Raw genomic sequence first — 21,977 nt, forward strand, 5'->3', positions numbered from 1 at the left:
GTGTCTGTCTAAAACCCTCTTAAACACCACGATCATATCTGCCTCCACCCCCACACCTGGCAGCCCGTTCCAGGCACCCACCACTCTCTGTGGAATAAACACTTGCCACGTAAATCTCCTTTAAACTTTCCCCTCTCACCTTAAAGCTGTGTCCTCTAATATTTGACATTTCAACCCTGGGAAAAAGACTGATTATTTATCTGTGCCTCCCATAATTTTATAAACCTCTATCAGGTCCCCCCTCAGCCTCCAGAGAAAACAACCCAATTTTGTCCAACCTCTCCTTATAGCTCGGACCCTCTAATCCAGGCAACATCCTGGTGAACCTCTTCTGAACCCTCTCCAAAGCCTCCACATCATAGAACATAGAACATAGAACAGTACAGCACAATACAGGCCCCTCGGCCCACAATGCTGCGCCGAGCTTTAAACCTCGCCTAAGACTATCTAACCCATCCTCCCACACATCCCTCTATTTTAAATTCCTCCATATGCTTATCTAGTAATCTCTTGAATTTGACCAATGTACCTGCCTCCACCACCGCCCCAGGCAGCGCATTCCATGCCCCAACCACTCTCTGGGTAAAAAACCTTCCTCTGATATCTCCCTTGAACTTCCCACCCATTACTTTAAAGCCATGTCCTCTTGTATTGAGCATTGGTGCCCTGGGAAAGAGGCGCTGGCTGTCCACTCTATCTATTCCTCTTAATATTTTGTTCACTTCTATCATGTCTCCCCTCATCCTCCTCCTCTCCAAAGAGTAAAGCCCCAGCTCCCTTAGTCTCACCTCATAATGCATACTCTCTAAACCAGGCAGCATCCTGGTAAATCTCCTCTGCAGCCTTTCCAACGCTTCCACATCCTTCCTATAATGAGGCGACCAGAACTGGACACAGTACTCTGTGTTGTCTAACCAGATTTTGTAGAGCTGCATCATTACCTGGCGGCTCTTAAACTCGATCCCACAACTTATGAAAGCTAACATCCCATAAGCTTTCTTAACTACCCTATTCCCCCTGTGAGGCGACTTTCAGTGATCTGTGGATATGAACCCCCAGATCCCTCTGCTCCTCTACACTGCCCAGAATACTGCCATTTACCTTGTACTCTGTTGACGTTTCGGGTTGAGACCCTTTATCAGGACTCAATGAGGGGTCTGGACCCGAAATGTTGACTGTTCATTTCCCTCCATAGACGCTGCCTGACCTACTGAGTTCCTCCAGCATTTTGTGTGTGTTGCTCTCTTTCCTGACTGGTTGCATCACGGTCTGGGACGGCAATTTGAATGTGCAGGAACGTAAGAAGCTGCAGAGAGCAGTGGACTCAGCCCAATACATCACGGGCACATCCCTCCCCACCATCGGCAGTATCTACAGGAGGCGCTGCCTCAAGAGGGCAACATCCATCATCAAAGATCCCCACCATCCGGGCCGTGCCATCTTCTCGCAGCTCCCATCAGGCAGGAGGTACAGAAGCCTGAAGTCCCACACCACCAGGTTCAGGAACAGCTACTTCCCTTCAACCATTCGGTTCTTGAACCAACCGGCACAACCCTGATCACTGCCTCAGTACAGCAACACTGGGACCACTTTGATCACTTTGCACTAGACTTTGTGTTTTTTTGTTCTATTTGTGTCCTTTCTTGTAAATATTGTGTACAACTTGTGTTTAATTTATGTTTTTCTTGTGAATGCTGCTTATTTGATGCTCTGTGCCTGTGATGCTGGCTGACTGGCCGAGTTCTTCCAGCATTCCCGTTGTCTCAGATTCTAGCTCGGCAGCTTCATTTGCGTTCTAGTCCCATTCCGCCTCTCCTCATCACCCTGCAACTCACTCCCCCCCACTCCCCTCACCCTGCAACTCACTCCCCCCCCATTCCCCTCATCCTGCAACTCACTCCCCCCCATTCCCCTCATCCTGCAACTCACTCCCCCCCCATTCCCCTCATCCTGCAACTCACTCCCCCCACATTCCCCCAGACCCTACTGCTCACATACACACTGTGGGCAACTTGCAGTAAGTTCAAGTATATTGTTGTCACAGGCATACCTACACAGGGTATAAATGCCATGAAAGTTAGCAGCCAATTACCTCCCTTGGGATGTGGGAGGAAGCCCGAGCATCCAGGTAAAACCCATGCGGTCACAGGGAGAGCAGGCAAACTCCACACAGACAGCGTCAGAGTCAGGGCCGAACCCGGGTCTCTGAAGCTGGGAGGCAGTGGCTCTGCTCGCTGTGCCACTGTGCCAGCCCGTGAGCGAGAAGTGCAGGGAACTGAAAAACACAGCTGCCTGGATGATAAAAAAGATAACAAAACAGAGCAGGGAGAAGGGCCCGCGACATCACAAGTCATAGATTCATACAGCACGGAAACAGGCCCTTCGGCCCAACTGGTCCATGCCGACCAAGTTGCCTTCCTGAGCCAGTCCCATTTGCCTGCGTTTGGCCCATGTCCCTCTCAACCTTCCCTATCTGCTTACCTGTCCAAATGTCTTTTAAACGTTGTAATTGAACCCGCCTCTACCACTTCCTCTGGCAGCTTGTTCCATATACACACCACCCTCTGAGTGAAAAAGTTGCCCCCTTTAAATCTTTCCCCTCTCACCTTAAACCTGTGCCCTCTAGTTTTTGACTCCCCTACCCTGGGGAAAAGACTGTGACCACCCCCCCATCCATGCCCCTCCTGGTTTTATAAACCTCTACAAAGTCACCCCTCAGCCTCCTTCACTCCGGGGAAAACAGTTCCAGCCTGTCCAGTCTCTCCTTATAACTCAAGCCCTCCAGTCCTGGCAACGTCCTTGTGCACCCTCCCTAGCTTAGTCACCTCCTTCCCACAGGGTGGCGACCAGAACAATACTCCAAGCGCGGTCTCACCAATGTCTCGTACGGCTGGAAGAAGTGAGGAACAGGCTGCTCACAGGAAGTCCCAAGAGGAAAAGCTGTTCCCATTGGCTGACTGTCCAAGAACTGGGGGGCAGAGGTTTACGGATCTGGGTGAGGGGAGGAAGAACCTACTTATGCAGCGAGTGACCTTGAACTCGTTGTCCACCAGGTTGAAGTGGAGACAATAGATGGTTTCATTAGGAAATTGAAAAGGTACGAGGGAAATAAAGAGACACCAGAGACCACAGGTGCAGGAATCTGGGGCAACACAATCTGCTGGAGGAACCCAGCGGGTCAGGCAGCATCTGTGGGGGGAAAGGAACTGTTGGTGTTTTGGGTCGAGACCCCGCAGATTGTTTGTTGCTACAATGGAAATAAACCTGCAGTGACACAGGGACAGAGCGGGGGCCACGGGACTGACAGGGAGCTGGCATAGAATCGATGGGCTGTATGGCCACCGACTGTGCTGTTTGATTCTTTGTACCTGGCCTTTCATCAGGAAAGGTGGAAACACTTCTACCCACAGAGGAATTTGGAACTCTCTCCTGCCAGGTCCACCTGTTAGAGCATGGAACAGTACAGCACAGGAACAGGCCCTTCAGACCACCATGTTGTGCTGAACTGATTAAACTAGTAATTCAATGCCTAACTAAACTAATCTGTTCTGCCTACACAATGTCCACATTCCTCCGTTCTCTGCACATCCAAGTGCCTATGTAAGAGCCTCTTAAACGCCTCTGTCGTATCTGCCTTCAGCACCACCCCAGGCAGCACATTCCAGGCACCCACCGCTCTCTGTGTAAAAAACATGCCCCGCACATCTCCTTTGAACTTCTCCCCTGTCACCTTAAATGCATGCCTCTAGTGTTAGACATTTTCACCCTGGGAAAAAGATACCAGCTGTCTATCTGTGCCTCTCATAACCTTATAAACTTCTGTCAGGTCTCCCCTTAGCTTCCGCCGCTCCAGAGAAAACATCTCCCTATAGCACGTGCCCTCTAATCCAGGCAACATGGTGAACCTCTTCTGCACCCTCTCCAAAGCCTCCACATCCTTCCAATAATGGGGCGACCAGAATTGAAAGCGATACACCAGATGTGGCCTAACAAAAGTTCTATAAAGCATAAAACATAACTTCCTGACTCTTGAACCGGATGCCTAAACTAATAAAGACAAGCACGATGTACGCCTTCTTTACCACCCTATCAACCTGTGCAGCCACTCTCAGGGAGCTATGAACTTGGACCCCAAGATCCCTCTGCTCATCAACGAGGGTCTTTGCATCTCCCAAGGTGTAACACCTCACACTTGCCCGGATTAAACTCCCTCTGTCATTTCTCTGCCCATATCTGCAACTGATCTCACTGTGTCCTTTGGCAACCTTCTGCACTATCCACAGAACCACCAACCTGTTATTGGTGGGGTGCAGTTAAACATGGGTATTGAGGTATTGGGGTAAAGGTGAACATGCAGTGCTGGGTCACAGGTCAGCCCTGATCTTGGGAACACCGGATTCACCGTGGTAACCAGCTGGTGTGTGCCACGTTGTGGTCCTCAGAGGTGACGGGCTGAGTTGAGAGCTTACCTGAGTTGAAGTCTGGTAGACGATGTTCACAGCTGTCTCCGTAGGTGCCGGCCTTACAGATGCACATACAGCTGTTGTCCACCATCACCACCTTCCCGTTATTGGGACACGGGCGACACCGGCAGGGGTCAAAGTCCTCCATGTAATCCAGCAAAGCTCGCTCCAGGTTCCGGCGCTTGGTGACGGCGCACGGAATTCCCTTCACCAGGCCCAGGATCGACTGGAGCTGCAGGAGGAAGACACCCAAAGTCCAAGGCAGACCGAAAGAGACCAGGACAAAGAAATGGAGAGAGAGGTTGGGAGGACGAGATGTATAAGAGGGTTGGTGTACCTTTAAGAACTGTGCTTTTCATGCATCCTTTGAGATCTGGTCGTCATTGACAAACCCAGCATTTATTTCCCATCCCTAATTGCCACCGAGAAGGTGGGAGTGAGCTGCCTTCTCCGACCGCTGCAGTCCGTCTGGGGAAGGTGCTCCCCCAGCGCTGTTGGGGAGTGAGTTCCAGGACTTAGACCCAGTGACAATGAAGGAATTGTGATAGATTTCCCAGTCAGGATGGTGTGTGACCTGGACGGGAACTTGCAGGGGTGGTGTTCCCCTGTGCCTGCTGCGCTTGTCCCCCTTGGTGGGACAGGTGTTGAGTTTGGGAGGTGCTGCCGGAATAGCATTGTGGATGCGCTGTAGCCACTGTGGGGCGGTGGCGGAGGGAGGTGGTGGATGGGGTGTGGATGGGGAGCCGATCGAGTGGGCTGCTTTGTCCTGCATGGTGCTGAGCTTCCTGAGAGTTGTTGGAACCGCACTCACCTGGGCAAGTGCAGAGTGTTCCATCACCCTCCGAAGTGGGTCCTTGTAGATGGAGGGCAGGCGTTGAGGTGTCACAAGGTGAGGCACTCACCCAGGATTCCCAGCCCCTGACCTGCCCCTGTAGCCAGGGTATTTACGTGGCTGGTCCAGTTAAGTTTCTGGTCTGTGGTGACCCCCCCCCCCAGGATGTTGATGGTGGGGGCTGGGTGTTGCGAATGGCGTTGTGTCAAGGGCAGGTGGTTGGATTCTGGAGACGGTCATTGCCGGCATTTTAGTGGCACAAATGTTACTTTTCATCAGTGCATGCCTGGGCGTTGCCTGGGTGTTGTCTGGGCATTGTCTTGCCGTTGCCTGGGCGTTGCCGTGCACAGCTATGGGCCGCCCTGCTTGTGAATGGGATTGAGCTCTGTGCCATCATCATCCGGCAGCAGGTGCACCACATGCCCCAGCTAGTAGCGGACAGACTTCAGTAACCAGTAGTTTGTCAGTAGTCTACCCGTGGTCTTTGACCTTCCAGGCAGCTGCGTCAGACAGACATTCCACTGGCAATGAGGATGGACAGTTATCACGGGAGTGGACGCTGGGGCTTTTTCAGCTGAGCAGTGAGGAAGACAGGAGATGCATGGGTGAGTGTGGCAGATACAAGCGAACTCAGTCACTCTCCCGGCTCTGGAAGAGGTGGAGATGTTCCTGAGGGTGAAGGAGATCAGTGAGGCCCAGAAACAGGCATCATGGCCATGGGAAGGGGGATTAGACAGGCTCTGGATAGTGGGAGAGGTATGTGTGTGTGTGAGAGAGAGAGACAGAGACAGAGAGAGAGAAATTAGGGATTAGGAGAAACTGTGAGAGAGACTGGGAGGTACACTGAGAGAGACATTGGGGAGATTGGGGTGGGGTGGGTGTGTGGTGGGGTGGCAATGCGGTGGGGTGGGGGTGTGGGGAGGGGTGGGGTGGGGGTGGGGTGGAGGTGGCAGTGGGGGTGGGGATGGGGTGGGGTGTGGGGGTGAAGGTGGGGTGGGGTGTGGGGTGAGGGTGTGGTGGGTGGGGTGTGGGGGGCTGGGGTGGCGGTGGGGATGGGGTGGGTGTGGGGGTAGGGGTGTGGTGGGGCTGGGGGTGTGCTCTGACCTTGAAGTCCACCACGGTAGGGTTATCACGGACAGACTTCACCCACTCCTCGTACTTCTTGTCGGCGGGGAAGGGCTTCCCCTTCTGCCAGGCGAGCGCGGCTGCGAACTCTGCCCGGCCACCACGAACCATCGAAAGTGACTTCTCCGCAGACTCCAGGATCGACCCTGCCGTTGGGAAACAGCAGTGAGTGTGAGGAGCCTCTGCTGTACGACAGGCGTGGCCATTCCCGGCACAGGAAGGACCCACATTCCCTCCCAACCCCTTGACCGCTGCCTGTCCCCTCCACAACCTCAGGAGGATCTGCACGGCTGGAGGAACTGGGCCGCTACGCCAATGGAGCAAGTGGGTGTGGAGCCACATGACTGGGTCAGACCCCTTCAATGTGTCTCTCAGCACCCTGGGGATCTGCTCACATCGAACAGCACAGGAACAGGCCCTTTGGCCCACCATGCTGCGCAAACATGATGCCAAATTAAACCAATTGCTTCTGCCTACACAATGATGTATCACGGCTTGGTACGGCAACTGCTCTGCCCAGGACTGCAAGAAACTACAGAGAGTTGTGGACACAGCCCAGCGCATCACGGACACCAGCCTCCCCTCCTTGGACTTTACCTCTCGTTGCCTTGGTGTAGCAGCCAGCATAATCAAAGACCCCACCCACCCGGGACATTCTCTCTTCTCTCCTCTTCCATCGGGTAGAAGATACAGGAGCCTGAGGGCACGTACCACCAGACGAGGACAGCTTCTACCCCACTGTGATAAGACTATTGAATGGTTCCCTTATACAATGAGATGGACTCTGACCTCACGATCTACCTTGTTGTGACCTTGCACCTTATTGCACTGCACTTTCTCTGTAGCTGTGACACTTTACTCTGTACTGTTACTGTTTTTACCTGTATTACATCAATGCACTCTGTACTAACTCAATGTAACTGCACTGTGTAATGAATTGACCTGTACGATCGGTATGTAAGACAAGCTTTTCACTGGACCTTGGTACGTGACAATAATAAACCAATACCGATACCAATATCAATGTCCACATCCCTCCACTCCCTGCACATTTATATGTCTACCTAACAGTCTCTTAAATACCCCTATCGTATCTGCCTCCACCCGCACCCCAGGCAGCACATTCCACGCACCCACCAATCTATCTATAAAAAACTTGCCCCACACACCTCCTTTGAACTTTCCCCTTCTCACAAATGCATGCCTCTAGTATTAGACATTTCCACCCTGGAAAACAGACTCTGACTGTCTACTCTGACTCTATCTGTGCCTCTCATAATTTTATAAACCTCTATCAGGCCTCCCCTCAGCCTCCGCCGCTCCACAGAAAACAACCCAAGTTCATCCAACCTCTCCTTATATCTCATGCCCTCTAATCCAGGCAGCATCCTGGTGAACCTCTTCTGCACCCTCTCCAAAGCCTCCACATCCTTCCTGTAATGGGGCGACCAGAACCGCACACAATGCTCCATGTGGCCTGACCAAAGTTTTATACAGCTGCAATGTGACAAGGCAGATTGAGGTGCTACCATGGAGGGAGCTCCCCACCCCACTCCTGCCCCCCGTCCCTGCACTGCTGAGATAATGGAAGTCCAGAACCAACAATCCCTGGAGACTGTTCACATCTGGAGAACCACTGGAACTGGTTGTTCAGATGGTGTAGGAAACAGGAGGTGTTGTTGATAGTGAAGAAGGTTATTGTAGATTACAGGGGGGTGTTGATCAGTTTGGGAAGTGGGCTGAGGAGCGGCAAATGGACTTCAATAGAGGTAAGGGTGAGGTGATGCATTTTGGAAAGTCAACCCAGCGTAGGGCTTATACTATGAATGGTCGGACACTGGGGAGTGCAATGGAACAGAGGGACCTAGGAGTACAAGTGCATAGTTCATTGAAAGTGGCATCACAGGTAGACGGTGGTGAAAAAGGTATTCAGCACGCCGGCCTTCATCAGTCAGGGCAGTGAGTACAGGAGTTGGGACGTTATGTTGCAGATGTACAAGTCGTTGGTGAGGCCGCACTTGGAGCACTGCGGACAGTTTTGGTCGCCCTGTTAAAGGAAAGACCTGGTTAAACTGGAAAGAGTGCAGAGAAGATTTACGAGGATAGGACTCGAGGGCCTGAGTTATAGGGAGAGGTTGGACAGGCTGGGTCTTTATTCCTTGGAACGTAGGAGAATGAGGGGGGATCTTATAGAAATGTTTATAATTATGGGAGGCATAGATGTCTTTTCCCCAGGGTAAGGGAGTCCAAAACTAGGGGCACAGGGTGAGAGGGGAAAGGTTTAAAAGAGACCTGAGGGGAAACATTTTCACGCAGAGGGTAGTGAGTATATGGAACAAGCTGCCAGAGGAAGTGGGTGAGGCAGGGACAAAGGAGTTCCATTTAAGAAGCACTTGGATAGGTACGTGGAGGGGCGGGGCTTGGAGGGATATGGGCCGAACACAGGAAATTGGGACGAGCTGGGTGGGCACTGTGGTTGGCATGGACTGGTTGGGCCGAAGGGCCTGTATCCCTGCTGTATTGCTCTGACTCGAGGGCAGTCGATCTGAGGTTAGCAAGGCCCTGGTAGTGCACTCACTGTAGAGCACACGGGATGGGGTAAAATTGGCAAGGAGTGGACTGTGGCTAAGCGACAGGGAACGGAGAGTGGGGGTAGAGGGGCCACTGCTGGATCAGCAGTCTGTCACCAGTTGACAGCACAGGGGTCAGTTCTGGGCCTCAACCATCCACCATCTATGGTAATGAAAGTCAAAAGATCTGCAGATGCTGGAAATCTGGAATCAGAACAGAAAATGTTGGGAACACTCAGCAGGTCAGGCAGCGTCTGTGGAGAGAGGAACAATCTGCTGGAAGAACTCAGTGGGTCCAGCAGCAGCTGTGGGAGGGACAGAACCCTGTCGACATTTCCGGTTGAAACCCTGCCTCAGGACTGAGGGTGGGGAGGGGACATGACAGGCAGGGGCTGTCAGGTGGGGGAGAGGAGAGAGTGGTTGGGGTTGGCAGTCAGTAGTAGGTGAGTGAGAGATGGAGGCAGGCAGATAGAGAGGGGAAAAACTGGAGGCAAAGTTCCCTCTTTGTCGGCCTCCACCTAGAATTCAATGAAGGGTCCAGATGAAGGGTCGACCGTCCATTTCCCTCCACAGATGCTGCCTGACCCGCTGAGTTCCTCCAGTGCTTTTTGTGTTGCAACAGACTCCAGCATCTGCAGTCTCTGGTACCTGCATCTTAGGTAGTCCTGAGGATTCCACATTCTGAGGCGACTGATGAGGCCAAGGTAGGAACAGACTCAGATGGGTCAGGAGGTACCTCACAAGGCAGCCGGATGGTCTGGGAGGTGGTACAATCCTTCTGCTGTTTCCACACGGACTCCATGTGTTGTCATGGGTCAGGGGTTCCCAGAGACTGTGGGGATGTTGTGCTTCTACAAGGAGGCTTTGAGAACATCCTTGAATCTGTTCCTCTGACCCCTGGCAACTTCTTCTTGTGACAGAGTTTGGAACAGAGTGTGGCGGGAAACAGGCACTGCCTAACATTTAAAGAATTAATCAAAGTTTACAAAAAAAGGCGGAAACCCTGACAGAAGTGTTCTAGCTGTGGCTGTCAGAAGTTGAAGACTGGATTGGCCTGGGGAGTAGAACATTTTGGAACACCAAGAAATCGATAACTAAAGTAGATTACGGGAGTAATGTAGCAAGAAATGAAAACACTTCTGCAGATATGTAAACTGGAAAATTTAATCAAAATCTAACGTGAGCCTTAACAGATTGTAACAGAAGAAATTATACTGGTGAACGAGGACGTGGCAGAGAACCTGAATAAAAAGTTATTATCTTCAGATCCAGGTCAGAAAGTCCTGGGCAACTGTCAGCTTTTGGACCTATTAATTCCTTAAAAGCTATCTTTAATAACCTAATTTCTTTCAGCTGCTCTTTCTCTTGAGACTTGTCCTCCAATACTTCAGGAGAATGTTGGTGTCACAGAAACTAACACCAGAGAGGACATTCAGCTCCAGCAGTCAGTATGATCATGGCTGATCATCCAATTCAGTCCCCATTCCAGCTTTCTCCCTGGATCTGTTGATCCCTTCCACCCTCAGAACTACCTCCACCTCCTCCTTGAATGTAGTTAATGGGTTGGCTGCAACTGCTCTCTGTGGTGGAAGTTCTCCTCTCTCTGGGAGGCTGGACAGACTTGGGTTGTTTTCTCTGGAGTGACGGAGGCTGAGGGGAGACCTGATACGGGTTTATAAAGTTATGAGAGGTGTAGATAGGGTGGACAGTGGGTGTCTTTATCCCAGGGTGGAAATGTCAAATACTGGAGGGCATAGATCTAGGGTGAGAGGGGGAAAGTTTAAAGGAGATGGCGGGGCAAGTTTTTATTTTACACAGAGAGCGGTGGGTGCCTGGAACGTGCTGCCAGGGAGGTGGTGGAGGCAGATATGATAGCAATGTTGAAGAGGCAATTAGACAGGTACATGTACAGGCAGGGAATGGAGGGATGTAGACCACGTGCAGGCAGATGTGCAGTTTAAATTGGCATCATGGTCAGCACAGATATGGTGGGCCGAAGAGCCTGTTCCTGTGCTGTGCTGTTCTCTGTTCAGAAACTTCTCCTCGTCTCAGGTCTACGAGGCTTACCCCGGTCCTTTGACTGTGATTCTAGGTCCAGGACTCCCCTCCCCTGGGGAATATCCTTCCTGCATCTAGTCTGTCCATACATCAACTGTCCATTTCCCTCCACAGATGCTGCTTGACCCACTGAGTTCCTCCAGCACTTTGTTTTTTGCTCCAGATTCCAACACCTACAGTCTCTTGTGTCTCCGCTGACAGGATTTTGCAGGTTTATATAAGATCTCCTTTCATCCTCCTAAACTCCAGTGAATCTAATTCCTACCAACCCAATCTCTGCTCATCCATCAGTCCTGCCGCTCCAGGAACCAGTCAGGCGAACCTGTGCTGCACTTCCCCCAGAACAAGAAGGTCCTGCCCCAGGTAAGTGACAACACTGCACACAATACTCCAGCTGTGCTCTCACCACGGCCCTGTACAACCGCAGCCACACGTCCCGGCTCCTGTACTCCAGCCTTCTCACCATGAAGGCCAACGTACCATTTTGCCTTCTGAGCCGTCTGCTCCAGCCAATGGCTCACATCAGGGACTGGTTCACGAGGACACCCACTCCCCCCCCTTGCCCAGTCTATTGCCCTTCGAATAATAGACCCTGATTTACCACCAAAGCGGACAACCTCACCCTTATCAACAAGACACTGCACCTGCCATGAATTACCTATGCTCTCACCCTGGAGCTCAGAATCATAGAATCTGCAGCACAACTCATCCTTGCTGACCAGTGGGCACCCTTCTGTATTAGTCCCATCTCCCACCACTAGGTCCAGAGCTCTCTATAAGAGAATCAAGAGCTCATCAAGACAAACGCTATCAGTGACTCTGCTTCCACCGCTCTCTCGGGCAGTGTGTTCCAGGTACTCCCCACTCTCTGGGTGAGGAAGGTCCCCCTCACCTCCTCTCTAAATCTCCTCCCCCTCACCCTAAACCTACATCCTCTAGTTTTCTCTACCTCTGATACAGGGAAATGTTCTCTGCAGTCTACCCTCTCTATACCCCTCATCATTTTATATACCTCACTCATGCCTCCTCTCAACCCCCTCCGCTCCAGGGAGAACAGACCCAGCCTCTCCCGTCTCTCCTCGTAACTGAAACGCTCCATCCCAGGCAACACCCTGGCGAATCTCCTCTGCACCCTCTCCGGTGAGCACACCCTTCCTGTCGCTGGGTGATCGGAACTGCACGCGATGACCTCGTGCGGTCTCACACTCTGGGCTTTGTTGAAACAGGGCAAGGGACCAGAGGTCAGAGTGGGAATGGGGTGGAAGGTTAGGGTGATGGGTGGGTGGGAGCTCCTGGTCACCCTGGTGTTCAGGACAGGGCTCACTCCATCTGACCCACAGGGTGTCCTGCCGGCATCTTCACCTCCTGGCTCAGTGCCGGTGTGTCCTCTACCTCCTCACCTTTGGTCTGTAGGGTCATTCTGTTGTCACTACACCTTGTGGACTTTCTCCTGATCTTAATAAAGAGCACACGTGTCACAGTCTCGGTGGTCACACACTCCCTCAGCTCGGACTGGGTGAGACCTGCGGAGAGAGAACGTCCACGTGTAGCAGGACACATTCCCAGACAGGGTGAGGAGAGGGAGAACAGGAGGCAGGAGAGGGGGACCAACGGAGAGAAACCTGGGAGAGGGGGAGGGAGGTGGGGCGAGAGAGAGAGGGAAAGAAAGGGGGGGAGGGATGGTGAAAGGGGGGAGAGTGGGAGAGAGAGAGGGGGAGGGAGGGAGAGAAAGGGAGGGAGCAAGAGAGGGGGAGCGAGAAAGGGGGAGGGAGGGAGAGGGGAGGAAGAGGGAGGGAGGGAGAGAGGGGGAGGAGGAGAGGGGAGGAAGAGGAGGGAGGAGAGAGAGGGGGAGAGGGGGGGAGAGAGGGGGAGAGAGAGAGGGGGGAGGAGAGGGGAGGAAGAGGGAGGGAGAGAGGGAGGGAAAGAGGAGAGAGGGAGAGAGGGGGAGGGGGGAGAGGGGGGAGGGGGAGAGAGGGGGAGAGAGAGAGGGGGAGGGAGAGAGAGGGGAGGAAGAGGGAGGGAGGGAGAGAGGGGGAGAGGGGGGGAGAGAGAGAGGGGGAGGGAGGGAGAGGGGAGGAAGAGGGAGGGAGGGAGAGAGGGAGAGAGGGGGAGGGGGGAGAGGGGGAGAGAGGGGGAGGGAAAGGGAGAGAGGGAGGTGGAGAGCGAGCAATGGGAGGAGGGAGATCTAAGGAGTATGAGTGAACGGAGGGAGAATGGAGAGAGTGGGTGTGACGTGGAGGGAGAGTAGATGCAGTGTGAGAGGAGGGACGAGGGAATAGGCAGGGATGGGGGGGTGCGAGGGAGCGGAGCGGGGGGTAGGGAGAGAGTTCGGGCTGAGAGAGAGGTCAGGTGGAGGGATCTGAAAGTGAGAACGTCACAGTTAAGCCTGGCTCACCCAGAGCTCCTGCCTCCCCCTCACCCCCAGGACCCACTCCCCCTCTACACCCCTCTCCCTGATCCCTTCGCCCCCTCATCCCCTTCCCCATCCCATCCTCACCCCTCCTTCTCCATCCCACACTGCCCTGCCCAATCCCCTCCCCACATCCCCTGCTCCAGGACCGTCCCACCTGTACACCCCTCACGTCCCATCTCACCCCCAGTTCCCCCACTCCCCTCCCCAATCCCTCTACTCCCCCTCCTTCACGTCCTCCCATCCCCGCCCACACTCCCCTCCCCCACACCCACTCCCCACCCTCTCCATCCCAAACCTGTCCCAATCTCACCTCCCTCCTATAACCCCCCTGAGCCACCCCACAAAACCCCTCCCCCATATTCCACACTCCACCTCCACCCGATACCCAATGTCCTGACCCTCCCCTGCCAATACATCAGCCTGTGTCCCACTGCCCCACTCCTACCCCTCCCTCCCACTCCACACCTGACCTTATGGACCACCCCCACACCTCCCTCCATCCTGTACCTCACTCTGGACAAACCCACACGCCCATCATTCTCCCTCTCCCCCAATCACCGCACTCCAATGCACGTTTCCTTGTCCACACTGGGCTCACTGGTCCCCTACTCCACGTGTCAAACATTCCCCATTCCCAACTTCCTGTCCTCAAAGGTCCCGATCCCCTGATGCCCCGCACCCTCCCCAGATGGAAGCCCCAGTGCCAACTGCTCTGCTGACAGTATACCTGAGGTCTCTATAGCTTTCCTGTCGTACTGATACAGGAGGTCGTACACTCCGCCCCGTTGTCCAGAGCTGAAGTAGTGCGTTCCGAAGTCCTGGAATATTTGGCTGTAGAGAGCGTAGGTTATACTCTACCGGCAGGCTGCTCAGGCTTTCAGGAAGGGCTCGGAAGCGTGAAGGTCTGTGTCCTTCATTGTGAACTCTGACACTGCAATTCTTTTATGAACTCGGACAAAAGGCTGAGTCCTGAAACGCAGCAAGGCAGGGCGGACCCTGTCAGAGAGCCCCCATCACCATCCACCCCAGCCACATCGAGCATGCCCTCCGCAAAACCTGATAGACTGACAGCAAAGCTCCCTCTACACTGTTCCCATCACACACTCCCAGGGTCAGACACAGGGTGAAGCTCCCTCTACACTGTCCCATCACACACTCCCAGGGTCAGACACAGGGTGAAGCTCCCTCCACACTGTCCCATCACACACTCCCAGGGTCAGACACAGGGTGAAGCTCCCTCTACACCGTCCCATCACACACACTCCCAGGGTCAGACACAGGGTGAAGCTCCCTCTAACAAACACCGTCCCATCACACACTCCTGGGGTCAGACACAGGGTGGAAGGCTCCCTCTACACTGTCCCATCACACACTCCCGGCGTCAGACACAGGGTGAAGCTCCCTCCCAAACTGTCCCATCACACACTCCCAGGGTCAGACACAGGGTGAAGCTCCCTCTACACTGTCCCATCACACACGTCCCGGGCCAGGGACACACGGATGAGTACAGTGGATTCTGTTTGATTTCCTCCTCCCTGGGTTGCTTTGCTGAGAGAACATTACCTTCTTCCTTGAGCCTTGATCACCTCCTTGAAGCTGGATGTTTGACGGGTATTTTGGGACCTCTTGTGGCCAAACAGGATTGGGATGTTAAAACCGCTGCTAGCACTAGAGGACGTGTCTAATGACTTGGAAACTTGTGATTCGTAATCGACTGCGTCGGTATAGAATTCGTCAGTGACATCATCCTCGAGGTTGGTCACCTGAGTGGGGAACAAGGTCCTTGGTCAGGGTCGGTCTCAGGGCAATGGTCTGGAGCTTCCATTCCTCACCTAGGTCATTCCAGGGCCACTCCCTTCTCCTGCAATCCACTGGTCCCTCCTCTCAACCCCTTGGTCCTCCTTTGGTGAATTCTGAAATGTCCCGATCCTCAGGCTTGCTGTGTTTCAATAACTTTGATCTGAAATGATTGTTAACTTCTATTGTTAGCAATGATTGGGCCACTGTTCCTCTTGGGTTATTGCCTCCCAGGGGTATATATTACGTGTGTGCCTTGTGCTAATTCTTTCGGTGTTAGCCGTTGCCAGTATGCCATCAGACCCTTTCAACCTGGGTTCAATTCCTGCCGCTGTCTGTCAGGAGTTTGTGTGTTCTCCCCATGTCTGCGTGGGTTTCCTCCGGGTGCTCCGGTTTCCTCCCACATTCCAAAGACGTACGGGTTAGGAAGTTGTGGGCGTTGCTATGTTTGGCGGGCCGGAAGAGTGGCGACACTTGCGGGCTGCCCCCAGAACACTCGACGCAAAAGATGCATCTCACTGTGTGTTTCGATGTACATGTGACTAATAAAGACATCTGATCTTATGTAGTTTCCCAATCCTACTGTGTTCTGCTTATGTATTCTACCTTCCTGGTTTGCTTTCTCCGGAATTAAGACCTGGTTTCAGGTTGAATTAAATCCCTTTCAGTCTTTATGTAAAATTACATCATATTGTGATCTACAAATAGCATACTCTGTCCACTGGAAGCACGGAGCGTGACCATGACCTTGAGGTTGGGCTGGATAGCCTGGGAGAGGACAGTGATGTTTTTTCCCTTATCCTTTCCATGAATCTGGAGGATTTTGCAGAGACAGTGTCGGTGGTATTCTTTAAATGACTTGAGCTACCTGCTATGTGGTCTGTGCTGACCACAAAGCCAATCTAAACTGATCCCATCAGCTGGCACATGGTCTAAATCCCTCCATTCCCCACCTGTTCACGTGTCTATCTAATGCCTCTTAAATATTGCCATTGTATCTGCTTCCACCACCTCCCCTGGCAGCTCTTCCAGGCACCCAACACTTTCTGTGTAAAAAAACTTGCCCCATAAATCTCCTTTAAACTTTCCCCCTCTCACCTTAAAGCTACGCCCTCCGGCATTTGGCATTTTCACCCTGGGGTAAAGACTCTGGCTGTCTACTCTATCTCTGCCTCTCATCATTTTATAAACCTCTATCAGGTCCCCCCTCAGCCTCCGCTGCTCCAGAGAAAACAACCCAAGTTTGTCTAACCTCTCCTTATAGCACATGCCCTCTAATCCAGGCAGCATCCTGGTACAACCTTTGTGCACCCTCTCCAAAGCCTCCACATGACCATTTTGACCGTTTTGCACGACAATGGACTTTTATTTTGTTCTAATTGTGTCTATCATGCATAATTTTGTATAAGAAAACAATTGTATCATTGTATAATTTTGAATAAATTAAATTTAAATTATTTTATGTTTTTCTGTGAATGCTGCTTATCTGATGCTAGGTGCCTGTGATGCTGCTGCAGTAAGTTTTTCATTGCACCTGTGCACACATGGACCTGTGCAGATGACAGTAAACTCTGACTTTGACTTTGACTTTGTAGGTACATCCAGGTCTCAGGAACACATAGGAAGGAAGGAGGAACTGCTAGCTGGTGGACCATATGCCAGATTTGAGGTCTAGATCCTTAGAGACTCTCTTTCTCAGTTGTACTGACAGACTTTTGCCGATGGTGAATTTCACTGCAGTCAGAGACCAAGGAACTGGGAAATGGCACAACCATTTAACACATACTTTGTCTTCACAAGGGACGACACAGACAGCCGCCCAGATCTGTTGGACCAAGGGCTGAATGACAGGAAGGAAATCAGTCTGAGTAAAGAAACAGTGCTCGGGACACTAATGGAGCTAAAGGCTGCCAAATACCCTTGGCTTGGTAATCTGCATCCCAGATGACTTAAGGAAGTGGCCCCAGAAATAGGGGTTAGACTCTGCAGCAGTTTCTACAGAATGGAAGTTGTAACCCCACTGTTTAAAAAAAGGTGGAGAAAGATAGTTGGTGTCATTTTCCCAGGGCAGGACATACATTTAAGGAGAGAGGAGGAATGTTTGAAGGAGATGTGCAGGGCAAATATTTTACGCAGAGAGTGGTGGGTACCCGGTTGACATGTGAATAGAGGTTGAGTGGGTTGAGGCTGTATTCACTGGAGTTTAGGGAATGAGGGGTGAGTTTACTAAAACATACAAGATTCTGCAGGGCGCTGACAGGTAAGTGCTGAGGGATGTTTCTTCTGCTGGGGGAATCTAGAACTGGGGGGGGGCGGGGGGACATAGTCTCACAATAAGGGATCTTGCCCATTTCAGACAGAGATGAGGGGGAACTTTCTCTCCAAGTATCTGTGGAATCATCTACCTGAGGGAATTGTGGAGACAGGGTTGTTGAATATACTCAAGGTGGGGATGGATTTTTCATCTATGTGGGCTATAGGGAACAGCTGGGAAAGTGGAGAGGAACTGAGGCTAAGATAAGATCGCAGCCCAGTCCATCAGCCTCACCTCCGCGGACTCCGTCTACACTTCCCGCTGCCTCGGGAAAGCAGCCGACATAATGAAGGACCCCTCCCACCCCGGACATTCTCTCTTCTGCCCCCTTCCATCAGGCAGAAGATACAAAAGCTTGACTGCATGTACTGCCAGGCTCAAGGACAGCTTCTACCCCGCTGTTATCAGATTCCTGAACAGACCTCTTGTACAATAAAGACGAACTCTTGATCTCACAATCTACCTCATTGTGGCCCTTGCACCTTATTGTCTGCCTGCACTGCACTCTCTCTGTAGCTGTAACACTTTATTCTGTTTTCCTTTTGTATGACCTTGATGTACTCATGTATGGAATAATCTGTACTGATGGCGTGCAAACAAAAGTTTTCACTGTATCTCGGTACATGTGACAATAATAGACCAGTTGTGGCAGAGTAAAGAGGAGGGAGGGGGAATCTCCTGGGCAAAGGACAAGGTGGAGAGCCTGATGCCGGCTGACGGTACCTCCAGGGTGATGTTATGCAGATTGCTGGACACTCGGTACTGCTTGCCGATGATGTCTCTTGATATCGTCTTGCAGACCCCACCGAAGTAGGTGTTGTTGAGGACTTCACCTGCCAGTTCCCCAGCCAGCGCGTTGTACCTGCAGGGAACATGGGCGGTGAGGATGGACACAGGTTCACACCGGGCCACCTGTCAGAGTGGCCTGAGAGGGGAGCGGTCAGAACCACATCCGCACTGACTGTCCCCCCACCGCGGCTCAGCTGGGTCTTACAGTCGGCATGGCTACAGGTGTAGTTACAGTCGGAGTATCCGTTATGGCAAAAGAGTTACAGTCGGAGTGGTAGCTATGTCAGTAGTTACAGTCAGAGTGATAGTTACTGTATTGGTTTCAGTTGGAGCGATAGTTACAGTCGGAGTGGTAGTTATAGAAATAGTTACAGTCAGAGTCATAGTTACAATCGGAGTGGTAGTTATACCAATAGTTACAGTCGGAGTGGTAGTTATAGAAATAGTTACAGTCAGAGTCATAGTTACAATCGGAGTGGTAGTTATACCAATAGTTACAGTCGGAGTGGTAATTATACCAATAGTTACAGTCGAAGTGGTAGTTATAGCTATAGTTATAGCTGGAGAGACAGATACTCCAGTGGTTACTGTTGTTCCCACTGCCAACTGGGTTCAGGATTCTCCCATCTGTTGATGTGCTGATGCCGCCTCAGGGAACAGCCCCCACACCCACCTCCAACCCTGCCCCTCGTGGGGGCCCAGTGTGCTGGTACCTGGTACTCCCTCCCCTCCCCAACACCCACCATGCACCCAACCCAACCAATCCAGCTGAACCCTGAGCTCAGGCAAACTCCTACCCTGACCCCCGATCAGGTCCACCCACCTCCAGCCCCAAACTCCGACCTCCAAACCCTGACCTCTGAACCCCAATTCCAGACTCAATCCTACCCGCTGCCAATGAGCTGGGCTCCTGGGATCGGCTCCACTTCCCGTGGACATGGTGGCTCCTTCTTCGGGCAGCCTTCCTCATCCGAGCCATCTCCGCAGTCGTGTTCCCCGTTGCACTCCAGGGAACGGGCAATACAGCGTCCTGGAACAGAACGGGGTTCGGGGAAGCGGGGGAGGAGGAGGGGGGCGAGAGGGGAGGGTTGTGAGCGGGCCGGGAGGAGGGATAGGGTGGGGAGGGGGTGCGGGAGGGGAGGGGGAGGAGGGAGAGGGAGCGGGAGGAAGGGAGGGGAAGGGGAGGACGGTGGAGGGAGGGGAGGACAGGAGGGATGTGTGCAACGGAGTAAGAAGGAAAGGAGGAGTGGAGGGAGGGAGGAAGGAGGGGAGCGTTGTGGAAGGCGGAGGAGGAGGGAGGGGATGGGGAGGTTAGGGGAGGAGGTCAGGGAGGTGGAGGGGATGGTGTGGGGAGCAGAGGGGAGAGGGAAGGATCAGGGAGGACGGTAGGAGGGAATGGGGAGGAGACGAAGAGGTGGAAATGGGGGAGTAGGAGGGAGGTGGAGGAGGCAGGGAGAGGGAGGAGGAAGGGATAAGGGGAGGGCGAAGGGGAGGGAGTGGAGCAGTGAGGGGTCAGGAGGAGAGATGGGGGGGTGGAGTGTGAGAGGAGAAGGTTGGCACGGAAACCCGAGAGCACCGAACGATGAGACCGGTTACACCAACAGTGCCGTGTGCTGCAGGGCCACTTCCACGGCTACTGCCCCCTCACACACCCACCCCTCCATCACGGACCTCCTCAGGACAGGGCAACTAGAGCAGCTGACTGCTGGCTGTCCATCACAGTGGGTGGGACATCCAGCTGTCAATCAGTGGATGGACCTTATCCAGCTGTCAATCAGTGGGTGGGGCTTATACAGCTGTCAATCAGTAGGTGGGCTTGTCATCTCTCACCGGGAAGGGTCCTTCAGCAATAACCAGCCCCTGTGGGATGGGCGGTTTGTCTGGGGTGCTACGAATGGGCTGTGGTTGGGGGTCAGGGTTTGCAGTGGAGCAGGTTCTGGGACAAGGGATGTGGACAGGATGGGAGTGTTAGGTCAAGGCAGTGAGCTGTGTGGTCAGTGGGATGTGTGGTCAGTGGGCTCTGTGGAGGCCACCTGCACCTAGAGAATCCCCCACAACAGGTGCCCCCAGGACACTGGACTCCGAGGTCCTCCCGACGGTCCGAGAGGATTGGTGTAGGACGCCCACCCCGGTGATGGTGATCCCGGCAGGATCCTGAGGCAGTGGGAAGCACCTGATCCTGCTTGATGCAGAGTGACCCAGAAACATTGGCTCACTCCATGAGTTTGGTTAGCCGACTCACACACAGGGCGTATGGTGTCTGGAATGAGCTGCCAGAGGAGGTGGAAGCGGGAACAGTAACAACACCTGGACAGGTAGTTGAGTGAGCTGGGCACAGAGGAAGGTGGGGTTAGTGCAGGAGGTGGGGTTAGTGCAGGAGGTGGGGTTCATGCAGGAGGTGGGGTTCGTGCAGGAGGTGGGGTTCGTGCAGGACGTGGGGTTCGTGCAGGACGTGGGGTTAGTGCAGGACGTGGGGTTAGTGCAGGACGTGGGGTTCGTGCAGGACGTGGGGTTAGTGCAGGAGGTGGGGTTCGTGCAGGACGTGGGGTTCGTGTAGGACGTGGGGTTAGTGCAGGATGTGGGGTTCGTGCAGGATGTGGGGTTCGTGCAGGACGTGGGGTTAGTGCAGGATGTGGGGTTAGTGCAGGAGGTGGGGTTCATGCAGGACGTGGGGTTCGTGCAGGACGTGGGGTTAGTGCAGGACGTGGGGTTAGTGCAGGAGGTGGGGTTCGTGCAGGACGTGGGGTTCGTGCAGGACGTGGGGTTAGTGCAGGAGGTGGGGTTCGTGCAGGAGGTGGGGTTCGTGCAGGACGTGGGGTTAGTGCAGGAGGTGGGGTTCGTGCAGGACGTGGGGTTAGTGCAGGACGTGGGGTTCGTGCAGGAGGTGGGGTTAGTGCAGGACGTGGGGTTCGTGCAGGAGGTGGGGTTAGTGCAGCAGTCTTTGGGTAAAGAATGGTTTTGTTTTCACAGACGTCTGTCAGTTGATTTTGTCCATTTGGAAACTACACAAAAATCACCTGATTTGTTAACCACATCTGCACAGTACTGCAATGAATAGCATCAACAGCACATAGAGCATAAAGAACAATTACTGAAAGTGGAGAGAGAGAGGAAACTAGTTCTGCTGTTTGTGGGAACAAATGTACGTACATAATTTGGACTTTTGAATTTATATTGTGGGAGCTCACTGGTATGTAGTGGTGTCCATGATGGTAACCTGGAAAGGCCTGTGCAATAGGTGTGATGGTTAGACCAGACGCAGTGGGCTGAAGGGCCTGTTTCTATGCTGTACCACTCTCTGACTACGGCACTAAAGACAGCTGCAATGTCGAACTGAGTTTGGAGCAAGATTGGGGAACATCTTGCACTGAAGCACATCAGTCTGGAGTCCACTGGAGACAGAGTTCCAAGGGAAGTCCGAAACGGGACTGGGATTGGGTATGGCTGTGTGGCTAGAGCAGGGGCGAGGGCTTCATTGCAAAGCTCTCTCCAATGCAGGCACAGGGGCAATGGGCCGATTGGTCACCAGCACCAGGAGGGTCACTTTGTTTTCCTTTTCCAAAGGAGGTTTTTTCAGTGATGACAGCACCATGTTAGGACAATATTCGGTGCTCTA

The 21,977-nt window shown here is 53.1% G+C and overlaps 1 protein-coding gene across 1 annotated transcript in view; it reads right to left on the reverse strand.

The window, feature by feature from the left end:
• The window catches only part of c6 (complement component 6), a 52,842-nt gene that overhangs the window by 17,420 nt on the left and 13,445 nt on the right, over positions 1-21,977 (reverse strand). The window contains 7 exon segments of the mRNA XM_052020497.1: positions 4,470-4,695; positions 6,400-6,566; positions 12,449-12,571; positions 14,189-14,430; positions 15,025-15,224; positions 18,296-18,434; positions 19,250-19,391. Of these exon segments, the coding sequence (XP_051876457.1) occupies positions 4,470-4,695; positions 6,400-6,566; positions 12,449-12,571; positions 14,189-14,430; positions 15,025-15,224; positions 18,296-18,434; positions 19,250-19,391 (1,239 nt within the window).

This window comes from Pristis pectinata, chromosome 7, assembly GCF_009764475.1.
Source record: "Pristis pectinata isolate sPriPec2 chromosome 7, sPriPec2.1.pri, whole genome shotgun sequence".
NCBI classification, from domain to species: domain Eukaryota; kingdom Metazoa; phylum Chordata; class Chondrichthyes; order Rhinopristiformes; family Pristidae; genus Pristis; species Pristis pectinata.